General features: G+C 40.4%; 1 protein-coding gene across 1 annotated transcript in view; it reads left to right on the top strand.

The window, feature by feature from the left end:
* Positions 1 to 670: 670 nt before the first annotated feature.
* Positions 671 to 22,470, top strand: part of LOC133624282 (equilibrative nucleoside transporter 2-like) — a 27,634-nt gene continuing 5,834 nt past the window's right edge. Inside the window, exons 1-11 of the mRNA XM_072916442.1 lie at positions 671 to 767; positions 3,880 to 3,918; positions 7,321 to 7,402; positions 7,474 to 7,622; positions 7,696 to 7,835; positions 8,008 to 8,142; positions 16,104 to 16,201; positions 18,435 to 18,513; positions 18,576 to 18,640; positions 18,700 to 18,808; positions 18,877 to 18,962. Of these exons, the coding sequence (XP_072772543.1) occupies positions 3,881 to 3,918; positions 7,321 to 7,402; positions 7,474 to 7,622; positions 7,696 to 7,835; positions 8,008 to 8,142; positions 16,104 to 16,201; positions 18,435 to 18,513; positions 18,576 to 18,640; positions 18,700 to 18,808; positions 18,877 to 18,962 (981 nt within the window). The 5' untranslated portion in view covers positions 671 to 767; position 3,880. The remainder of the gene's footprint in view (positions 768 to 3,879; positions 3,919 to 7,320; positions 7,403 to 7,473; positions 7,623 to 7,695; positions 7,836 to 8,007; positions 8,143 to 16,103; positions 16,202 to 18,434; positions 18,514 to 18,575; positions 18,641 to 18,699; positions 18,809 to 18,876; positions 18,963 to 22,470) is intronic.

Below are 22,470 nucleotides of genomic sequence, written 5' to 3'. Positions count from 1 at the left end.
AAATATACCAAATGTAATCTCGTCTATCGTAAACGGGGACGCCTCCAACCTCCGGTGTCCTCCCAAAAGAACATATTCCAAAAAGAAATGACTCCCAGGGCGCTGGAGAGTACCCGATAAAGAAATGTGTGTATCAGTGGTGGGGGTTAAACTATGGAATTCTCTTTACAAATGAGATAAAAGATTGTAGAAATATATTCAAATTGAAAAAAATATATAAAGACAGAACAATAAAAACATATGTGTTTACATTTTGCTTTATATTTATTATTTTACTTATTTTTTGTCTGGTTTTGTATTTGCTTTGTATCATCCCGTAAGGTGAATATTACTTTTTTTGTACTTCATGAAGTTTTGCACTTGCTGGTTTTTTTTGTGTGTTTTTTGTTTGTCTTCATTATATTCAGATGTATTTGTTTGGTTTGTATGCTTGTGAATCTGGGCTATCCCTATGTAAGACTACTTATTATGTTGAAGGGGGCAGGAAATATAAGATTTTCTTCATCCTGTTCCTTCTCAAGCATAGGTGTGTAAATATGTGCTTAGTTGCTAAAGTTTAATTGTCTATTAATCAAAAATGCACATCAATGAAGGAGATAAATTAAAAAAAAAAAAATTAATAAAAAGACCTGTGGGGGGCAGCAGTGCGCCGAGGATGCCGGAAACCACCGAAGAAGAAAAAGAAGGCGCGCGCTTCTTCGAAGGCTTTCACACTAAACTTTGACGTGATCGATTCATTGATTAGGATCAAGTTCGAAGAGGATCAGGTGAGTTCCTGTTTACATTCTCTCCTTTTATAAATCAAATTTTTTGTCATAATTTGGGCGGCAGTGTTCGCAGGTATGAATACACGTTTTTTGGGCGCCAATTTGACTACCATGACTTACGTTTCCGTCATTACACCTTATCGTAAATCAAAGTAGGAATGAATGATTAATACTAATAATAATATGAATAATATGAATATGAGTACTTGCTGTAATGCGCTCCGAGTGTCTAGAAATGTGGCGGTTAAAAAAGCCTTTTTTTTTTTTTTTTAGATATTTGCGTGCTAGTTCTAGTTTTTATTTCTAAAATATTTTTATTTATTTATTTAATACACTGTAGCACTTTGAGGTTGTTTGCTCAATGTAAAGTGCTTTTTACAAATAAAATCTATTATTATTATTATTATTATTAATTATTAATCACGTTTCTTCTCTAAAAATACTCACTTCCGGTGATAGTTTACTTTCAAAACATTCAACTTTAAGCTGCTTTATGAAGTGAAATAACTATAACGTACGCGCCGAGTGTTGATGTAATAGTTGTAACTTCCTGCTGTGTTATAATATTTGAATCCATTTCAAGTGTTCAACATTATCCGTTGGAGCAAAAATGTCGTTGTAGTGGATGCTCTTATTTCGGAGTGCTGCGTAACCGGAAAGGGCGCCAAAGTGATGTGACGAAGAATAGCTTCCGTGATGTTATAATAAAGAATACATATTACATATGCTCCCATGCAAGTAGATTATCGCTGCCTAACAATTTGTAAGAATAGCACAGTGACCAGAAAGTGCAGTGATGTGATGACTCATAGTTGTAGTACTTCCGGTGGCCGCCAGGTGTCAGCCAAGCCTACTCTTTTTGATTGAAACTTGTATTAGTAGATTGCACAGTACAGTACATATTCCGTACAATTCAATGTTTCAATCAATCAATGTTTATTTATATAGTCCTAAATCACAAGTGTCTCAAAGGGCTGCACAAGCCACAACGACATCCTCGGTACAGAGCCCACATAAGGGCAAGGAAAAACTCACCCCAGTGGGACGTCGATGTGAATGACTATGAGAAACCTTGGAGAGGTTTAGTTGACCACTAAATGGTAACACCCCAATAAGTTTTTCAACTTGTTTAAGTCGGGGTCCACTTAAATTGATTCATGATACAGATATATATACTATCATTCAAGATGATTCAAGATGCTTTGTTATTGTCCATTCTTTAACACGTACAAGACACATAAGAACTGAAATCTCATTTTCGGCACAGTCCCACTAAGAGTAGACATACGTTACAGGGGGACAAGACGGGACCGCCAGCGGATCAGCCACTTACGGCGCTCCTTAAAAAAGGTGGGAAAAAGGTGATATTGGGAAAGGGGGGAAGAGTAAAAAATATCAGTCTAAGGCTGGACCCTCGGGAGGGGTCCAGACTGAGTCCAGGGAAAAAAACCTCACATAGCATAGCACACATAAACATGATACATATAATCACAACAACTCACAACAGAGTGGGGGGGGGGGGGGTTTGGGGCCCTGGAGGCCGGCCTGCTGCTATAAAGCGCTACTAGCCATCCATAACCCCAGAAATTAAGCAGTGGTGAAGGCGTTGGTTGAGGAAGGGGCAGGTGCGTGCATGTGTGCCCAATTAACTTGGGTGTGATGTTGAAATGTTTTTGTGGACTGGGGCCGATCTCAAAGTTCGACACCAGGTGTTGTTGAGAAAAAGGAAGGTCAAAAGCGTCCATCGTTGAGGTGTCCTCGGGGGTGTTTTTCAGAACAACCTGTTCCTGATAGCGTCAAGGCCATTCGAGGGAGTCAAATCGTAGATTAGGATGTTGTTTTCTTCGAGCAGTCAAAACAATGATTTGCCTGCTCTATTTGTCCATGCTGGTTCCTCTCAAATTCAATTCAATTCTCCTTCTCAGCAAACTTCTCCATGATGTGATCCATTTTGCGATTCAGTTCAGAAATCGCCACAGTCTGTTCCCACAGCCCGGCCCAATCCTTCCATTGCGACAAACAGCCGTTGGGCTCCTTGAGTGGCTGCCATCGTCTTCCGAATTTGACGATACACCAGAGCAATGCCCAGCCCAATCAGCAGGTGCCCCAGGATCACGGTTCCAAATAGGTAGATGTCTTCCACGTCCTCGATGGAAAGGACTGAGAGGCACATGATTCTCCATTTATCCCAGGAGTCTCTCACGTACCCCGCAGCAATGGTTCCATCAGGGCAGCCAGGCTCCCCCGAACCTCTTTTCCTTGTCGAAAAGACTTTGTCAATTGCGTTGAGAGTCCAGCGGATCATATCCATGTTTGATGTTTAGATTTGAGGACAGCGCAAAGAAAGAGGCTTCAAAAAAGTTCAGACAAGACAAAACGAAGAAAGCAAGCAGGGAAGGAGGGAGCGGAGAAAAATGCGACCGCCCTCACCAGAGGCAAGACATCATAATCATAATACAGTCATCACACAAGATAAACATCAGAGTATATACATTTAATTATTTACAATCCGGGGTGTGGGTGTGGGGGGGGGGGGGGGGGGGGGGGGTTGGTTGATATCAACACTTCAGTCATCAACAATTGTATCATCAGAGAAATGGACATTGAAACAGTGTAGGACTGACTTGGTAGGATATGTACAGCAAGTAGTGGACATAGAGAGAGAGATCAGAGAGCGTAAGAATAAGTATCTACATTTGATTATTTATTGCGATGAGGTGGCGACTTGTCCAGGGTGTACCCCGCCTTCCGCCCGATTGTAGCTGAGATAGGCTCCAGCGCCCCCCGCGACCCCAAAAGGGAATAAGCGGTAGAAAATGGATGGATGGATTTGATTATTTACAATCCGGGGAGGTAGGATGTGAAAGGAAGTTTGTAGGACAGTAAACCACACAAGAGGCCTTGGTCATTTAGGCAGCACTTTCTAGTCAAAAAGGCCACAACTTATGATCATATTTTTGTAGCATTGTACACAATAAACAACAATTAACATATTGTTACATTTATGACAATCAACATTTTTAGTTGGAAGGAAAAAAGAATGTTGACGGATTGTTTGTGCAATATGAATGTGTTTGTATTGTTGTGACACAGCCATGTTGTTTGTGTGCAGGATGCTGAATGAGAAGAAAACAAGTGCTCCCACTGATCGGTAAGTGTACTTTTCAACTACTGTGTACACATACATGTACTTTTTCAACTACTGTGTACACATACATGTACTTTTTCAACTACTGTGTACACATACATGTACTTTTTCAACTACTGTGTACATATACATGTACTTTTTCAACTACTGTGTACACATACATGTACTTTTTCAACTACTGTGTACATATACATGTACTTTTTCAACTACTGTGTACACATACATGTACTTTTTCAACTACTGTGTACACATACATGTACTTTTTAAACTACTGTGTACACATACATGTACTTTTTCAACTACTGTGTACACATACATGTACTTTTTCAACTACTGCGTACACATACATGTACTTTTTAAACTACTGTGCACACATACATGTACTTTTCAACTACTGTGTACACATACATGTACTTTTTCAACTACTGTGTACACATACATGTACTTTTTCAACTACTGTGTACACATACATGTACTTTTTAAACTACTGTGTACACATACATGTACTTTTTCAACTACTGTGTACACATACATGTACTTTTTCAACTACTGCGTACACATACATGTACTTTTTAAACTACTGTGCACACATACATGTACTTTTCAACTACTGTGTACACATACATGTACTTTTTCAACTACTGTGTACACATACATGTACTTTTTAAACTACTGTGTACACATACATGTACTTTTTAAACTACTGTGTACACATACATGTACTTTTTCAACTACTGTGTACACATACATGTACTTTTTCAACTACTGTGTACATATACATGTACTTTTTCAACTACTGTGTACACATACATGTACTTTTTCAACTACTGTGTACACATACATGTACTTTTTCAACTACTGTGTACACATACATGTACTTTTTAAACTACTGTGTACACATACATGTACTTTTTCAACTACTGCGTACACATACATGTACTTTTTCAACTACTGCGTACACATACATGTACTTTTTAAACTACTGCGTACACATACATGTACTTTTCAACTACTGTGTACACATACATGTACTTTTTCAACTACTGTGTACACATACATGTACTTTTTCAACTACTGTGTACACATACATGTACTTTTTAAACTACTGTGTACACATACATGTACTTTTTCAACTACTGCGTACACATACATGTACTTTTTCAACTACTGCGTACACATACATGTACTTTTTAAACTACTGCGTACACATACATGTACTTTTTCAACTACTGTGTACACATACATGTACTTTTTCAACTACTGTGTACACATACATGTACTTTTTCCAACTACTGCGCACACATACATGTACTTTTTCAACTACTGTGCACACATACATGTACTTTTTCAACTACTGTGTACACATACATGTACTTTTTAAACTACTGTGTACACTTACATGTACTTTTTCAACTACTGCGTACACATACATGTACTTTTTCAACTACTGTGCACACATACATGTACTTTTCAACTACTGTGTACACATACATGTATTTTTTAAACTACTGTGTACACATACATGTACTTTTTCAACTACTGCGTACACATACATGTACTTTTTCAACTACTGCGTACACATACATGTACTTTTTCAACTACTGCGTACACATACATGTACTTTTTCAACTACTGTGTACACATACATGTACTTTTTCAACTACTGCGTACACATACATGTACTTTTTCAACTACTGCGTACACATACATGTACTTTTTCAACTACTGCGTACACATACATGTACTTTTTCAACTACTGTGTACACATACATGTACTTTTTCAACTACTGTGTACACATACATGTACTTTTTCCAACTACTGCGCACACATACATGTACTTTTTCAACTACTGTGCACACATACATGTACTTTTTCAACTACTGTGTACACATACATGTACTTTTTAAACTACTGTGTACACTTACATGTACTTTTTCAACTACTGTGCACACAAACATGTACTTTTTCAACTACTGTGTACACATACATGTACTTTTTCAACTACTGTGTACACTTACATGTACTTTTTCAACTACTGCGTACACATACATGTACTTTTTCAACTACTGCGCACACATACATGTACTTTTTCAACTACTGTGCACACATACATGTACTTTTTCAACTACTGTGTACACATACATGTACTTTTTCAACTACTGCGTACCCATACATGTACTTTTTAAACTACTGCGTACACATACATGTACTTTTTCAACTACTGTGTACACATACATGTACTTTTTCAACTACTGCGTACCCATACATGTACTTTTTAAACTACTGCGTACACATACATGTACTTTTTCAACTACTGTGTACACATACATGTACTTTTTAAACTACTGCGTACACAAACATGTACTTTTCAAACTACTGCGTACACATACATGTACTTTTTAAACTACTGCGTACACATACATGTACTTTTTAAACTACTGTGTACACATACATGTACTTTTTAAACTACTGCATACACATACATGTACTTTTTAAACTACTGCGTACACATACATGTACTTTTTCAACTACTGTGTACACATACATGTACTTTTTAAACTACTGCGTACACATACATGTACTTTTTCAACTACTGCGTACCCATACATGTACTTTTTAAACTACTGCGTACACATACATGTACTTTTTCAACTACTGTGTACACATACATGTACTTTTTAAACTACTGCGTACACAAACATGTACTTTTCAAACTACTGCGTACACATACATGTACTTTTTAAACTACTGCGTACACATACATGTACTTTTTAAACTACTGTGTACACATACATGTACTTTTTAAACTACTGCATACACATACATGTACTTTTTAAACTACTGCGTACACATACATGTACTTTTTCAACTACTGTGTACACATACATGTACTTTTTAAACTACTGCGTACACATACATGTACTTTTTCAACTACTGTGTACACATACATGTACTTTTTCCAACTACTGTGTACATGTGTACACAGTACCGGTAGTTGGAAAAAGTACATGTATGTTACTTTTTCCAACTACTGTGTACACATACATGTACTTTTTCAACTACTGTGTACACAAACATGTACTTTTTCTCAAAGTAGAGTTCTTAAAGTACTGCGGATATATACATGTGCTTTGCCAGCTCCTCGTCACCACTTCAAGATGGCGGCCCAATTTCTCGCGTCACAGCAGCCAACGCTGCGTCTACTTATAACATGTCTATGGTGTCAACAATAGCAGCATAAGCTAGCAGTAGCTCGCTGCTAAAATAGGCGCTTGTAATAACAATATCACTCATATTTGGTTCATCTTCAGGTCACGACATGTAAATCTTAGAGAGCTAAGATGTCAGCAGCGAGTATGAAAGTAATGGAGTATTTCCGTGTGTGTGTGTGTGTGTGTGTGCAGCGCTAACATGGTGGCCGCCACCGTCTTCTTGCTGGGCGTGGGAACCTTGCTGCCGTGGAACTTCTTCATGACCGCCTCCCAGGTGTGTGTCCGTGTCTCCATGACGACCACAGCCCGGACTGTGTTGACCGGCTCTTGTGTTTTGGCGCTCAGTATTTCAACCAGCGGCTGCTCCCGCCTCCTGCGGCCAACGCGTCGTCGGGGGCGACCGGCGCGGACTACAACTACGACAGCTGGATGGCGCTGGTTTCCCAGCTGCCTTTGCTGCTCTTCACGCTGCTCAACTCCTTCCTCTACCGGCGGTGAGGTCACAATAGAGACGGTTCCGTTCCGAGGTCAAGCTGTGTCTCCAAATATTTGGTGTGACGTCCACAGGGTGAGCGAGCGCCTCCGCGTGGCCTTCAGCCTGGTGGCCATCTTCCTGCTCTTCTCCCTCACCGCCGCTCTGGTCCACGTCTCCATGGAGCCACGCACCTTCTTCGCCGTCACCATGGCGACCATCTGGTGCATCAACAGTGAGTGGAACAGACACAGCCAAGAGAGGCTATTCATTGCAAACTGACTTTGTGTGTGTGTGTGTGTGTGTGTGTGTGTGTGTGTGTGTGTGTGTGTGTGTGTGTGTGTGTGTGTGTGTGTGTGTGTGTGTGTGTGTGTGTGTGTGTGTGTGTGTGTGTGTGTGTGTGTCAGTGTTCAGCGCGGTCCTGCAGGGCAGCCTCTTCGGGCTGGTGGGCCTGCTTCCGCCCGGTTACAGCACCCTCTTCATGAGCGGCCAAGGTCTGGCCGGGATGTTCGCCGCCGTCGCCATGCTGTCCTCCATCCTAGGTGAGGACGTGACAGTCGGGGGGGAGGGGAGCTATAGCCACTTGGTGCTCACTAGGGATGTCCCGATCCAGGTTTTTGCACTTCCGATCCGATACCGATATTGTTTTTGCACTTCCGATCCGATACCGATACTGACCGATACCGATACTGGCCTATCCGAGCATGTACTAAAGTTTAAAGTTACTTAGCCTACTTAGTTGTCAGAATCATGTTGAAAAGGGTTTTAGTACTCTTGATAACAACTAGCCAGCTGAATTAGGGGAGTCTGAATAATACACAATGGTTGGTAACAAGAAACTGACCTGTTTATTCAAGGATAAACACAAAATAGACAAAATTATACATGACAAACAGAAATGGCATCATTGAACTAGGGCTGGGCGATATGGCCTTTTTTTAATATTGCGATATTTTAAGGCCATATTGCGATACACCATATATATGTGGATAATTTGCCTGAGCCTTGAATGAACACTTGATGCATATAATCACAGCAGTATGATGATTCTATGTGTTTTGATTGATTGTTTGAGACTTTTATTAGTAGGTTGCACAGTGAAGTACATATTCCGTACAATTGACCACTAAATGGTAACACCCCAATAAGTTTTTCAACTTGTTTAAGTCGGGGTCCACTTACCGTATTTTCCGCACCATAAGGCGCCCTGGGTTATAAGGCGCCCTGGGTTATAAGCCGCGCCTTCAATGAACGGCATATTTCAAAACTTTGTCCACCTATAAGCCGCCCCGTGTTATAAGCCGCATCTAACTGCGCTAAAGGAATGTCAAAAAAACAGTCAGATAGGTCAGTCAAACTTTAATAATATATTAAAAACCAGCGTGATGTGGGCGCGCATGGAGTCGTATATCAACATGGACGGAGCTGCGTGAAAAAAGCCACCCGGCCTCTTCGCGTAAACTTACCTTAACCACTCGCTCATCTTTTCTTCATCCATCCCTTCGAGTTAGCTTTTATGATGACGCCGGCTGGAAAGGTCTCTTTTGGCAAGGTCTTCCTTTTGAATATCACCATGGGTGGAAGTTTCTGGCCATTAGCATGGCAAGCTAGAACCACAGTGAAGGATGACTTCTCATTCCCTGTGGTGCGAATATTCACCGTACGTGCTCCCGTTGTATCCACAGTGCGGTTCACAGGAATATCAAAAGTCAGTGGAACCTCGTCCATGTTGATAATGTTCTCTGGCCGGATCTTTTTTTCAGCTATCTTGTTTTTACAATATGCACGGAAAGTAGCCAGCTTTTCTTGAAAGTCTTTAGGCAGTTGCTGTGAAATAGTAGTCCGTGTGCGGATGGAGAGATTGCGTCTTTTCATGAACCGGAAACCTGTCGCTTAGTAGGAGCCATTTTGTGGTCTTTACAGATGTAAACACACAAAGGAAATGAAACGTAATATCCGCGCGCTTCTTCTTCTTCTTCTACGCGGGCGGGTGGTTGCTTACAGTAGAAGAAGAAGCGCTTCCTGTTCTATGGGGGCGGGTGCTTACCTTGGCGGTTGCTTGCGTAGAAGAAGAAGCACTTCCTCTTCTACGGGGAAAAAAGATGGCGGCTGTTTACCGTAGTTGCGAGACCGAAACTTTATGAAAATGAATCTTAATATTAATCCATATATAAAGCACACCGGGTTATAAACCGCACTGTCAGCTTTTGAGTAAATTTGTGGTTTTTAGGTGCGGCTAATAGTGCGGAAAATACGGTAAATTGATTCATGATACAGATATATACTATCAGATATATACTATCATCATAATACAGTCATCACACAAGATAATCACATTGAATTATTTACATTATTTATAATCCAGGGTGTGGAGGGGGGCGCCGGATGTAAGTGTCAAAAAGACAGCCAAAAGAGTTTGATATGAGAATAAATCTAAAGTTAAAATATAGGGTAGAAATGCACCCATTTGCAGGAAATGTAGTCTTGATTTTCAAAATGTTCTTTCAAGGCTTGCATGTCTACATTAAAACATTCTTCTTCATACTGCATTAATATATGCTACTTTTAAACTTTCATGCAAAGAAGGAAATCACAACTTAAAAAATTACTAATTTTTTCATACGGTGTCGATGTGGAAATGTTTGCCTCGGCATTTTGATGGTGTGGGCGTGTGGCACCGAATGGAGATAAGCGTCTCGACAGACGTTAAAATATTTGAATAATGATGACGAAAACTGTTTTCTCTGTCGTGTCCGTGTGTCGAAAATTGTTACGCGCTTGATTTTGTGCGTGGCATATAATTGCTATGCGCAGAGGACGCTTGAGCAGTGCGAAATTGCACAGGCGCGCACCTTAGAGGGAACGTTGGTCACACGGCCATGCTGCTACCTCTCAGCTGGGAAAGGGCGTATACGTACTGTATGTGACGTATGACGTGGCAGTATGTGACGTGTGTAAGAAGGTGCACTTGCTGTCTGTAAGAGGGAGACACAGGAGAGAGTGAGAAGAGCCTGTCGTGTAATGCCAGCAGCTAAAAGCAACTGCGTGAGAATCCACAGACCTGTGGATGTGTCGAAGGTGTGCTGGAAAATGCGGAACGTAAATTAGGGAGCAGCAGAAAAGTGGAATGTATTATTTAAATCGGTGCGTTGGAAAACACGGACCGGAGTTTTTTTTTTAACTGGATCTGGATCGGCATTTTCCCATGCCTTGCCGATACGCATTTTTTGGCAAATATCGGCGGCCGATCCGATCCAAATATCGGATCAGGACATCCCTAGTGCTCACACCTGGTCTTCACGAAGATCCAAACTGGGGCAAAAAAATTAAACGATTGTGTACTATTAGTCAAATGAGCAGAAGGCGCATGTTCGGCAAACGCCCACGTACGAAGTACTTACGAGCAGACACAGTGTGGAGATAGATGCAGAATTAAAGTTGAAGTACCAATGATTGTCACACACACACTAGGTTTGGCGAAATTATTCTCTGCATTTGACCCATCACCCCCTGGGAGGTGAGGGGAGCAGTGAGCAGCAGCGGTGGCTGCGCCCGGGAATCATTTTTGGTGATTTAACCCCCAATTCCAAGCCTTGATGCTGAGTGCCAAGCAGGGAGGTAATGGCTCCCATTTCTATAGTCTTTGGTATGACTCGGCTGGGGTTTGAACTCACAACCTACCCATCTCAGGGTGGACACTCTAACCCAGGGGTCCCCAAACTACGGCCCGCGGGCCGGATCCGGCCCCCCAGCATCCAAAATCCGTCCCACAGGACGTCCCAAGTAAAAAAAAAAAAGTATTTATTTTTAAATTTTTTAAATTTATTATTATTATTTTTTTTAAATCTTTCATTTGTAATCCATTTTCTACCGCTTGTTACTCTCGGTGTCTCCTAGCCGCTCAGGCAAATCATATTGTCTAAAAAGGAATTTTCCCATCGATAACGTGACAATGTTAAATGTTGATGAACATCAATGTTAATTGATGTTAAATGACAAAACGGATTATAAAGACAATGTGTATATATATATATATTACAGCCTGGCCCCCGGACAATTTTTTTTAACCCAATGCGGCCCCCGAGTCAAAAAGTTTGGGGACCCCTGCTCTAACCATTACCACTGAGTAGGTAATGGACACATTTTGTCTCAAAAACTAACGATAAAGTTGAAGTCATAAACACTGAAGTGCCACTCAGCACTTGCTCTTGTTATAACGGTTATAGCTACCGTATTTTCCGCACCATAAGCCGCCCTGGGTTATAAGCCGCGCCTTCAATGAACGGCATATTTCAAAACTTTGTCCACCTATAAGCCGCCCCCCGTGTTGTAAGCCGCATCTAACTGCGCTACAGGGAATGTCAAAAAAACAGTCAGATAGGTCAGTTAAACTTTAATAATATATTAAAAACCAGCGTTCTAACAACTCTGTTCACTCCCAAAATGTACGGTAATGTGCAAATGTGCAATCACAAACATAGTAAAATTCAAAATAGTGCAGAGCAATAGCAATAACTTAATGTTGCTCGAACGTTAATGTCACAACACACAAAATAAACATAACACTCACTTTCTGAAGTTATTCTTCATTCATAAATCCCTCGAATTCTTCTCCTACGGTGTCCGAATTAAAAAGTTGGGCGAATACTACGGGATCCAAAATGGCCGGCTCCGTCTCGTCGAAGTCATCAGAGTCAGTGTCGCTGTTGTTTTTCCAGCAGTTCCGTGAATCCTGCCTTCCGGAAAGCTCGGACCACAGTTGAGACCGAAATATCCGCCCAGGCATTTACGATCCACTGGCAGATGTTGGCGTATGTCGTCCGGCGCTGTCTCCCTGTCTTAGTGAAGGTGTGTTCGCCTTCGGTCATCCATTGTTCCCACGCCGTTCGCAGTCATGCTTTAAATGCCCTGTTGACACCAATATCGAGCGGTTGGAGTTCTTTGGTTAATCCACCCGGAATGACGGCGAGTGTTGTATTTGTGTGCTTCACTTGTTTTTTGACACCATCTGTGATGTGGGCGCGCATGGAGTCGTATATCAACATGGACGGAGCTGCGTGAAAAAAGCCACCCGGCCTCTTCGCGTAAACTTCCCTTAACCACTCGCTCATCTTTTCTTCATCCATCCATCCCTTCGAGTTAGCTTTTATGATGACGCCGGCTGGAAAGTTCTCTTTTGGCAAGGTCTTCCTTTTGAATATCACCATGGGTGGAAGTTTCTGGCCATTAGCATGGCAAGCTAGAACCACAGTGTGTCGCTTAGTAGGAGCCATTTTGTGGTCTTTACAGATGTAAACACACAAAGGAAATGAAACGTAATACCCGCGCGCTTCTTCTTCTATGGGGGCGGGTGCTTACCTTGGCGGTTGCTTACCGTAGAAGAAGAAGCACTTCCTCTTCTACGGGGAAAAAAGATGGCGGCTGTTTACCGTAGTTGCGAGACCTAAACTTTATGAAAATGAATCTTAATATTAATCCATATATAAAGCGCACCGGGGTTATAAGCCGCACTGTCAGCTTTTGAGTAAATTTGTGGTTTTTAGGTGCGGCTAATAGTGCGGAAAAATACGGTACTTCTAAATCGCTCATCCTCATCTCCACGGCGACAAATAAAGTACGTTTCTTACAAGTATCATTATCAATGGAGGATGAGTAACAGCTAAACATGCTTCACTGCACACTGCAGGAGGATACGATAGCTCCCCGGCATCACCACTAACAAAAGCTGGCGCTCCTCAATGTAAACAAATGGGTGGGATCTATACAGACATCGACGGTAACGATACCAAGTACAAGAGCCGTACATAGTCGATACTGCAATGATTACGATGTCATCATTACGTCAATATGTTTTATTATGTCTTTGTTATTGTTTATAAAGTAAAGAATTGCGTCCCTGGACTAGGGTTGTACGGTATACCGGTACTAATTAAAGAATTCAAAACGGTACTATACCGCTTCTGAAAAACACCGGTACTATTTAAAAAAATTTTTTACAGACATGATGGCACACCGTTGTCACGTTGTGAAATTGCTGGTAATAAGAGCAGAGGCGCACGTTAGGCAACGCACACGTACAAAGTACTTACAAGCAGACACAGTGTGACCATAAAAAGGGCAGAATGGACGCATTTTGTCTTAAAACCAACGATAAAGGTGGATCTACACCTGACATCCACTGTAATGATACCAAGTACAAGAGTGTATATAGTCGATACTACAATGATTACATCGATATTTTGTATCATCATGAAGACCCCAAAAAAGGAACAAGCGGTAGAAAATGGATGGATGAAATCTTTTGTCATTTTATTGTTTATGAAGTCATGAAATAGATTTTGGTGTAGTTACCAAAATACTGGGATGGGGACAACCCTAGTGTGTACTATTAGTGGGCGTGTGATTTACTAAGACTGTGTGTGCAGTTGAAAAGTAGTATTTAAAGGAGTATTTTGCGTGCTTTTACCACAAATGCCATCACTTTCACGCTCCTGCTACCTGTGATGTTTGGTTTCCAAACATGCAGGAGACATCTACCACTTTTTGTGGGCATTTTACAAGCAGTCGAGCCGTGCTTCTACATTGACACCACTTATTAGGGACCGCAATGTCCCTTTGAGACAGAGGATGCTATTGTTTTTGTAACGTTTTATTATTATTCTTTATTATACCACCGCCTCTTTGAGCTGTAATTTGACCCTCTTAACATGCTTAGAAACTCACCAAATTGGACACACACATCAGGACTGGCGAAATTTGTCATCTAATAAAAAACCAAACCCCAAAACTCAAAATTGCGCTCCAGCGCCCCCTCGGAAAAAACACAGACAAAACGGCCTGTAACTTCCAGTAGGAATATCCTAGAGACATGAAACAAAAACCTCTATGTAGGTCTGACTTAGACCTCGATTTCATACACTGACATCCTTCAGCAAAAATCAACAGTAAGTTTGCAATTCCCCCTTCAAAACAAAAATTTCGTAAAAACAGTAATTTTTGCCTCTTTGAGCTGCTATTTGACCCCCTTAACATGCTTAAAAACTCACCAAATTGGACACACACATCAGGACTGGCAAAAATTGCGATCAAATAAAAAAACCAAACCCCAAAACTCAAAATTGCGCTCTAGTGCCCCCTAGGAAGAAAACACAGACACAATTGCTCCGAGGAAGAAAACTCAGACAAAACTGCCTGTAACTTCCAGTACGAATGTCGTAGAGACATGAAACAAAAACCTCTATGTAAGTCTCACTTAGACCTACATTTCATGTATTGACAACCCCTAGCTAAAATCAACAGGAAGTTTGCAATTTCCCCTTCAAAACAAAAGTTTTGTAAAAACCGGTCACCTTTTTTCAAAAATGATCTCCTCTGAGCGCGTTTGTCGTGTCGGCTTCAAACTAGCACAGGAGAGAGATTGAACCCTTGTGATTGAAAGTTGATGAAAGAGTTTTAATTACGGCTACGGTTTTGATTTTATGACCCTTCAAAGAACCGCTGCGCTGATGCTGCTGCGCTGCTGCCGTCTCAAGATGGCCGCTTAAAAGCAGGAAGCACCAGCGTGAGCACACAATGCAGAGAAGGTAGGTAATGTGTATTGGGACACTTAGGACTAACACTAGACAAAAGTATTGGGACACTTAGGACTAACAGTAGACAATGACAATGTGAAATGGAATTAATTCATTTTTGTCCTCAAAATTCTACACACAATACTCTATAATGACAATGTGAAATGGAATCAATTCATTTCTGTCCTCTAAATTCTACACACAATACGTTGTTGAATGGGTAAAGGCGGGAAACACCAGCAAAAATCGGTCTCGTCCATCGTTGCTTGCAGCTTTAATTATTATTATTTTATTACTCCGCTCAATACGCAAAAATACATACTTCAAGAAGGTTTTTTTCATATGAGAAATATTTCAATAATACATGTGGACAAAACTAACGTCATTAAAATAATAAAGGACAGCAAAATGCATCGTATTAGCCCTTTATGTCCTCCTGTAGCTACACAATTAGAAAAGGATGTTGCTGAATAGACAGTCCAAAATGTTGCCAGCCACACAGAACTGTGGTATTATTAAATCACATGAATTATATTCGCCTCTTCTCCTCCCAGTATTTTGGGCGTTGTGATGATTAGCATGTCATTTGCATATTCACTAAGACACGCCTCTCATTCTGCTCACTAAACAGAGGCCATCCTCTGCTCGCAAGTTTAGTAGACCGTGTGCTGTCAGGTTTGCACCTGTTTTAGTACTTCAGTCCATCAGGCCCCAACTGGTTTGAGTACACGAGCGTGTACTTGCAGTGCTGCACACTCTATGGTCGCCATCTTGGCTACGTAGCGAAAGGGGAGGGACTAACTAACTAACTAACAGGAAGTGTATTAGTAGTAGATTCATGGATGTGGGACAGTTCTGCACTTCAGTAGGTGTACCAAGTACGGACCAGACTGGACTCCAGCTTGTGTTCCTAGTCCCACATTGTGTTGCAGGGAACCCGGACATGGAGTCTGCGGCGTTGGGATACTTCATCACGCCGTGTGTGGCCACGCTGGGAACGCTGCTGTGCTACCTGCTGCTGCCTCACTTGGTGATCACACACCTGTCCTCTTACCTTCATCCGACAAGCGCTAGGAAACTTATTAAAATTAGAAATCCAGCGATATGAGTTTTTCAGGGCCAAATACTACGACTAATAATATTTATCATCTCCTATTTGTCAAGATATTCACACAAAGTTAGCATTTTTGGCCGGGATTTATTTTCTGTGGTCTTCGTGTCCGTCCATCTCTGTCGCGTTGTTTGACGGAATCACGGAACATCAGCAACACAAACAAACAGGAGGAAGACGTCGGCAAAGAAGGACAAAAACTGGATTTCCCGACAAAATAAGGACGTTTTGAAAATTATGAGATAAAAAGTCGTAATTATAAAATAAAGTCATGATTATGAGAGAAAATTTGACATTATGGGATTAAAGTTCCACATAATTATGAGATAAAATGTCGAAATTATGAGATAATTTAGTATCTCATATCTTATTATTTTTATTGGATAGTAGGCTGTTTATTTCAATTGTTAGTTTTTTCTTTATTACCTGTTGTGTAATTTATTTTTTTACCCCATATTTGTTCCCACTACCTTGTTATATGCAAATATAATGACAATAAAGTCCATTCTATTCTATTCTATAAGATGTCACAATTATAATTGAGATAAGAAGTCACAATTATGAGATAAAATGTCGAAATGATAAGATGAAATGTCAAATTTATGAGATACGATGTCATAATTATGAGATAAAGTTGTAATGGTGAGATAAAAAGTAAAAAATTATGAGATAAAATGTAGAAATTATGAGATAAAAAGTCAAAATTATGAGATATGATGTTGAAATTATGAGATAAGAAGTCACTATTATAGGATAACCTCTCTAAATTATGAGACGAAATGTCATAATTATGAGATAGCACATGGAAATTATGAGATATGATGTCCAAATTATGAGATCAAATTTTGAAATTATGAGATAACATGTCGAAATGATAAGATATGTCGAAATTATGAGATAAAAAGTTGTAATGGTGGGATATAAAGTAATATTTATGAGATAAAATGTCAAAATTATGAGATAAATTGTCGAAATTATGAGATAAAATGTCGAAATTATGAGATAAGAAGTCACAACTATAATTATGAGATAAGAAGTCACAATTATGAGATAAAATCTCGAAACGATGAGATGAAATGTCAAATTTATGAGATAAGATGTCATAATTATGAGATAAAGTTGTAATGTTGAGATGAAAAGTCAAAATTATGAGATATGTCAAAATTATTAGATATGATGTCGAAATTATGATATGAAGTCGAAATTATGAGATAAGAAGTCACTATTATAAGATGACATCTCTAAATTATGAGGCGGAATGTCATGATTATGAGATAGCATGTCGAAATTATGAGATATGATGTCCAAATTATGAGACGAAATGTTGAAATTATGAGATAACATGTCGAAATTATAAGACATGATGTCGAAATTATGGTATATGTTATAATTATGAGACACAAAGTTGTAATGGTGGTATATAAAGTCATATTTATGAGATAAAATGTCGAAATTTTGTGATAAAAAGTCGAAATTATGAGATAAAAAGTCGAGATTATGAGATAAAAAGTTGTAATGGTGGGATATAAAGTCATATTTATGAGATAAAATGTCAAATTTATGAGATAAAATGTCGAAATCATGAGATAAAATGTCAGATTATGAGAAAAAGTTGTAATGATGGGATAAAGAACTCGAAATTATGAGATAAAAAGTCATAATTATGAGATAAAACGTGCTTGTGAGCGAAAAGATGAAATCATGAGATAAAATGTTGAAATTATGAGATAAAAAGTCATAATAAAATCATAAAATATCAGAACTGTGAGATAATGTCGAAATTATGAGATACAAAGTCATATTTATGAGATAAAATGTCAATTTTGAGATAAAATGTCCGAATTATGAGATAGAATGTCGAAACTATAAGTTCAAAAGTTGTAGTTATGAGATGAAAAGTCATAATAAAGAGATAAAATATCAGAATTGTAATTATGTTATTACATAATTATTAGATGTAATTATGAGATTTAAAAAATCTAAATTTTGCGATAAAAATTCCATAATTATGAGATATAAAGTCGTAATTATAAAATAGTCATAATTATGAGGGACAAGTTGACATTATGGGATTAAAATTCCACATAATTGTGAGATAAAAAGTCCTAAAAATGAGAAAAAAGTCATATTTTGTACTTCCTGTCGCCGCCAGACGTTCGCTCGCTTCCACCTGAGCAGGCGTGATGAAGAGGAGGAGACGATGAAGACGAAGGTTCTGCTCAGCAGCGCAGGTGAGTCACGTGCACGCACACACGCACAGCGACAGGGTTTGAATCTTCTTGTGCTTGGACAGACGAGAAGGAGCAGGTGAGCGAGGACCACGGCGAGCGCTCCTCCGTCCTGCTGGTCTTCAAGAAGGTGAGACCCTCATCGCCATGACCACCAGGACCTCCTTGACGCCTCCGTGTTGTGCACAGATCTGGATCATGGCGGCCTGCGTCACCTGCGTGTTCGCCGTCACGCTGTCCGTGTTCCCCGCCGTCACGGTGCGGGTGGAGAGCGTCTACACGCACAGCGCCACCTGGGGTGAGACGCCATCTTGGAGCAGCTGACTTGTGTCCGTCAGAGATGAACCTGGTTGGTGTCGTCTGTAGGTCACATCTTCACCTGTGTTTGCTGCTTCATCGTCTTCAACGCCATGGACCTGCTGGGCCGCAGCGCCCCCTCGCTGGCACAGTGGGTGAGTGCACACCACTCACACCTTTCACTTTTATTTTCCCCTTGCTCACCATTTACTTTCACACTTGTCTTCAGTCTTGGCGCTAGGAACTTTGAAAATGGGCTCCCAGGGACCCCATCAAGTCATAAAAATGGGGTCCCACTTATTTGTAAGCGTTTTGAAAACAAATGATAAATGTATGCATCATCCTGTTATATCTCACATTCTCACAAAGGTAAACGTTACTTAATTCATTACAAAAAATAATACAAAAGAAAACACATCTTTATGTACCGTATTTTCCGCCCTATTAGCCGCACCTAAAAACCACAAATTTTCACAAAAGCTGACAGTGCGGCTTATAACCCGGTGCGCCTTATATATGGATTAATATAAATATTTATTTTCATAAAGTTTCGGTCTCGCAACTACGGTAAACAGCCGCCATCTTTTTTCCGCGTAGAAGAGGAAGCTCTTCTTCTTCTACGGTAAGCAACCACCCGCCCCCGTAGAAGAAGAAGCGCGCGGGTATTACGTTTCATTTCCTTTGTGTGTTTACATCTGTAAAGACCACAAAATGGCTCCTACTAAGCGACACGCGTATAATGCAGAATTTAAACTTAAGGCAATAAGTCATGCCGAAGAACACGGAAATAGAGCAGCAGCAAGAGAATATAACATAAATGAATCAATGGTGCGTAGGTGGAGGAAGCAACAAGATGACCTGCGCCAGGTAAAGAAGACAAAACAGAGTTTCCGAGGGAACAAAGCAAGATGGCAACTGTTGGAGGACAAACTCGAACAGTGGGTTGTTGAGCAGAGAGCAGCAAGCAGAAGTGTCAGCACCATCACTATTCCAATGAAGGCAACAGCGCTAGCAAGCGAACTTCACCTGGATGATTTTAAAGGTGGTGCTTCTTGGTGTTTCAGGTTCATGAAAAGACGCAATCTCTTCATCCACACACGGACTACTATTTCACAGCAACTGCCTAAAGACTTTCAAGAAAAGCTGGCTACTTTCCGTGCATATTGTAAAAACAAGATAGCTGAAAAAAAGATCCGGCCAGAGAACATTATCAACATGGACGAGGTTCCACTGACTTTTGATATTCCTGTGAACCGCACTGTGCATACAACGGGAGCACGTACGGTGAATATTCGCACCACAGGGAATGAGAAGTCGTCCTTCACTGTGGTTCTAGCTTGCCATGCTAATGGCCAGAAACTTCCACCCATGGTGATATTCAAAAGGAAGACCTTGCCAAAAGAGACCTTTCCAGCCGGCGTCATCATAAAAGCTAACTCGAAGGGATGGATGGATGAAGAAAAGATGAGCGAGTGGTTAAGGGAAGTTTACGCGAAGAGGCCGGGTGGCTTTTTTCACGCAGCTCCGTCCATGTTGATATACGACTCCATGCGCGCCCACATCACAGATGGTGTCAAAAAACAAGTGAAGCACACAAATACAACACTCGCCGTCATTCCGGGTGGATTAACCAAAGAACTCCAACCGCTCGATATTGGTGTCAACAGGGCATTTAAAGCATGACTGCGAACGGCGTGGGAACAATGGATGACCGAAGGCGAACACACCTTCACTAAGACAGGGAGACAGCGCCGGACGACTTACGCCAACATCTGCCAGTGGATCGTAAATGCCTGGGCAGATATTTCGGTCACAACTGTGGTCCGAGCTTTCCGGAAGGCAGGATTCACAGAACTGCTGGACAACAGTGACACTGACTCCGATTACTTCGACGAGACGGAGCCGGCCATTTTGGATCCCGTATTCGCCGAACTTTTTAATTCGGACACCGAAGGAGAAGAATTCGAGGGATTTATGAATGAAGAATAACTTCAGAAAGTGAGCGTTATGTTTATTTTGTGTGTTGTGACATTAACGTTCGAGCAACATTATGTTGCTATTGCTCTGCACTATTTTGAATTTTACTATGTTTGTGATTGCACATTTGCACATTACCGTACATTTTGGGAGTGAACAGAGTTGTTAGAACGCTGGTTTTTAATATATTATTAAAGTTTGACTGACCTATCTGACTGTTTTTTTGACATTCCTTTAGCGCAGTTAGATGCGGCTTATAACACGGGGCGGCTTATAGGTGGACAAAGTTTTGAAATATGCCGTTCATTGAAGGCGCGGCTTATAACCCAGGGCGGCTAATAGTGCGGAAAATACGGTATATGTAAATTTAGCAGAGAGGTAGCGACATGGGTAAAATTAGCTCATGTGCAAGCGGTAATACGAGAGAAAGAAGGTGCGAATCTGGTAACAAATTAAGGAAGAATTAATTCCCCCAAAAAACAGCAGGGGGTCCATCGTTTGGCTTCAAGCGGTAAGATGTTGAACAGACAGCCGTAATTTGTCAAGTATGCGGCAAAAGCGTTGCTACAAAAAGTAGCATTACTGCTAATGTGTAGCATCATTTGAAAAGTTACTCGCTAGAGAATGAAGAGTGCTTGAAACTCCGCATGTCAACATCTCCGTTCGGTGCCACACCCACAAAATGCCCGAGCAACCATTTCCACATCAACACCGTATGAAACAAATAGTCAACAACAGAAGGAGATAACGTCTGCAGGAACCTACCACACAGTGAAGGACATACACTATTTGATTTCCTATTATGCAGCTCATTTTTATTTAACACTTATTGAAATATCTTGTGTGACATCATGCACAAAAGTGCACTTTATTTGTTTTAAACTATTGTAGTGGCATTCTGTACAAAAAGTGCACTTTAATTGAGTGTTGTTTTGATATGTCATCTTAGTGACATCATGCACAAAAGTGCACTAATAGCTTGTTTTAAAAAGTCTGACAATCTTGCACTTTCTGTTTGGAAATGACATGAATGTTTGTGCCACTGCTTAATAACTCTTTAATAAATACACTTTTGCTAAATTGACTTAGTTGGGATTTCCCTCTCTGCATGAAAGTTTAAAAGTAGCATATATTAATGCAGTATGAAGAATGTTTTAATGTACACATAGAATCATCATACTGCTGTCATTATATGAATCAAGTGTTCATTCAAGGCTAAGGCAAAATATCCACATATATATCATGACCTAAAGATATCCACATATATAAGGTGTATCGTGACATGGCCTAAACATATCCAGATATACAAACCCCGTTTCCATATGAGTTGGGAAATTGTTAGATGTAAATATAAACGGAATACAATGATTTGCAAATCCTTTTCAACCCATATTCAGTTGAATATGCTACAAAGACAACATATTTGATGTTCAAACTGATAAACTTTTTTTTTTTTGCAAATAATCATTAACTTTAGAATTTGATGCCAGCAACACGTGACAAAGAAGTTGGGAAAGGTGGCAATAAATACTGATAAAGTTGAGGAATGCTCATCAAACACTTATTTGGAACATCCCACAGGTGAACAGGCAATTTGGGAACAGGTGGGTGCCATGATTGGGTATAAAAGTAGATTCCATGAAATGCTCAGTCATTCACAAACAAGGATGGGGCGAGGGTCACCAC

This window comes from Nerophis lumbriciformis, linkage group LG27, assembly GCF_033978685.3.
Source record: "Nerophis lumbriciformis linkage group LG27, RoL_Nlum_v2.1, whole genome shotgun sequence".
In the NCBI taxonomy this organism is placed as follows: Eukaryota; Metazoa; Chordata; class Actinopteri; order Syngnathiformes; family Syngnathidae; genus Nerophis; species Nerophis lumbriciformis.
The sequence above is the reverse complement of the archived record's forward strand: the minus strand, read 5'-3'. Positions and strand labels throughout refer to the sequence as shown.